This window comes from Aspergillus brasiliensis (assembly GCF_001889945.1).
Source record: "Aspergillus brasiliensis CBS 101740 unplaced genomic scaffold ASPBRscaffold_24, whole genome shotgun sequence".
NCBI classification, from domain to species: domain Eukaryota; kingdom Fungi; phylum Ascomycota; class Eurotiomycetes; order Eurotiales; family Aspergillaceae; genus Aspergillus; species Aspergillus brasiliensis.
In genome coordinates, this window is record NW_027137465.1 from 1 (window position 1) to 2,602 (window position 2,602).

At 43.1% G+C, this 2,602-nt stretch overlaps 1 protein-coding gene across 1 annotated transcript; it reads right to left on the reverse strand.

The window, feature by feature from the left end:
* Positions 1-856, reverse strand: ASPBRDRAFT_49238 (GNAT family N-acetyltransferase). The gene has a single exon (XM_067626287.1). It carries the CDS (start codon positions 713-715, stop codon positions 98-100), a length of 618 nt encoding a protein of 205 aa, XP_067473262.1. The 5' UTR covers positions 716-856; the 3' UTR covers positions 1-97.
* Positions 857-2,602: the final 1,746 nt, after the last annotated feature.

A 2,602-nucleotide genomic window follows, 5' to 3' on the forward strand; every position in this document is an offset into this window, starting at 1 on the left:
ACTGTTGTCCCGTTGTGCAGATTTCCCTACTAGATTCCGGTATGCTGCTATCTAGACCCCTAGGAGCTGATCCGCATCCATCCTTCAATATATCTATCTATGTATCAATTCCATAAACCCCCAAATCCTCCTCCATTCCCACTAAAGCAAATACTGCGCTCTCCCTCCCCCCGAACACCCTCAACTTCCTCACCCCCCTGAACTCCAGCCCACTCTTCTCTAACACCCTCCGACTACGCATATTCCCCGGCGCACAAAACCCAAACACCCCCTGCACGTTCCACTCGTGTTGCATGTACTCAATGACCGCCTTCGCTGCCTCGGTCGCGTATCCTCGCCCTTGGTGCTCTGGAAGAATAGTGAATCCAACGTCTGGTGCAGAGTAGCAATTTGGTGGATCGCCTTGCATGAGGCTTACGGTGCCAATCGGGAGGGTGTTTTGATGAGGTGAGTTGGAGGTGGGCCTGAGGTTGACGAGGAGGAGGCCGAATCCTTTGCGGGCATATTGGGGAATGATCCGGGTCTGAATGAAGATCTGGGCTGAATGGCTGTCTGTGATGGAGGTTTTGCCGTTGGTGGCGATGAAGTCGGGGGTGTTCCAGAGGTGAGCGAGGAAGGCGCTGTGGGATGGGCTGGTTGGGTCGAAGTAGGTGATGTTAAGGCGGGCGGTGGAGATGGAGAAGTTGGTTGGCGTGTTGGATGTGCTGGTCATCATGGCGGTAATTGCGATGGTCCAGTTTGTATAGCAAATGGCCGAGGTGAGGTTACATATATATAGGAAGCTTCTAGACTCGTGGTGTTATCAGTAGTAGGTTGTTAAATGTCCCCAGGTTCTTTAGGATTTAATTTTCAAGGACACTAGGAAGGATGCTGGATTGATTAGTAGACGAGTCCAATCAGAATGGCAAGTTGCACGGTTATCAGCGGACCTGGAGTAACCTGTTCTTATCGTATGATAAGGTCTGACGATTACCGCGGATAAGCCAGATATCGGTGGAATCTAGAAAATCAACCAATGCCATTATTGTGGTCTGCGGATGCTTACACATAATTCGGTGTAATCGATTCTGGACAGCCGAATCCCCCGGTCAATGATATGAAATTCTCCCAGAGCCGTCTTCAGCACCAACACCACCTCACTAATTATTAAGAAAATCTTTAAATACAAGCTAACAGCAACGCAATATTGCCGGTACTTCTCAACCTGAACTAATATCTTGCTTATTTTAACTATTTGATACTGTTAATCCCACACGTTGTAACACCGCTGGTTATATAGTATAGAAACTTATCCGGACAGTATAGTATATGTAGTTAATATTTATTTAATTATCTCTAGAACAGCCAGAATATCACTAATAATATAATTATTTATAAGTCTAACTATATATACTAACCGTTCCTGTAGCTCCAGCTGTAATATAGTAAATAAAATAAGTAAATAATCCAGAATCTGATTTATATTTTCTAATAGTAATACTATTTGCCTGAGTATCTTGCGGCGGAATAGTCCAGAACTTATTCTAAAATATAAGAGACTAATAAATATTTTAATAGACCAGTATATCTCAGCCATCTTAAAAAAAATTTCTTTATTATAATAATAATAAAATAATCCAGGTCGGCTTTAGCCTAGTATGGTAATACCAGAGTATAATAACCAGAAATTATTTAAATAATATTTAATAATATCTGATAAACATAACGCATCGCAGACAGTGGTATAGAAATAAATTAGATAGCAGTAATAATAATAAATTCTAGAAGAACAAGAACCAGCTGTTTCCAGAAAAATGTGATGCCGCGATCAGGAAGACTATACTGTTATATATTACCATTATTGTAGCTGAACCTGATAATTAATACAAATGTGGCACCGCTCATGATTGCAGCCATGGCGAACTGTGGTAGTAGGAAAAACTCTATGTTATGGCCGCGTTGATGGCTCCCAGCCCGTACATGTTGTCTGGGCCATGTCCTGAACCAATGTACTAGGCCACCATACTTTATACACCGCCAAGGACTTTATATACTAGGTGGCAGACTAATGACAAGGGAAAATTAGCCATGTAGACAAAGAGGGTAGTTTGGGCGGTGATAACCCCCCACATTCCTTTCTCTTGGTAGAAAAGTCCTGCCGTGTGGGGATCGAAATGGCAATGGTAACCACCACCATGCGGAGAGTATACATGCCGGCAGGACTAGACAGCCATCGGTAGACAGAGATGATTATACATGTGGTTTGACTACACTGTAGTGTCCTATATCCCCGGCTAGTTCTCAGTCGGCGATCCGCTGCCCAGGTTCATTCTTCAAAAGCCTCCGGGTCTGTTGCACTATCGTCCGCGGCATCTGACATTAGCGTGGGAACACTGCCGTTCAGGACAAGGCATACTATAACTGGGAAGGGATTTAGATTTAGGTTATCAGGTGATTCTGGAGCAGCTATAAGATATATTCTAATAGAGTCTATGTTAGTTCAACTAGCGCTAAATGTGTTCTTTGATCACCATCCTAATAATAATTTATCGCAGTATATGCGCGCCTCGCGTATTACCACAAACTATTATTACTACTAAAAAGTTCTATATGACCATCACTT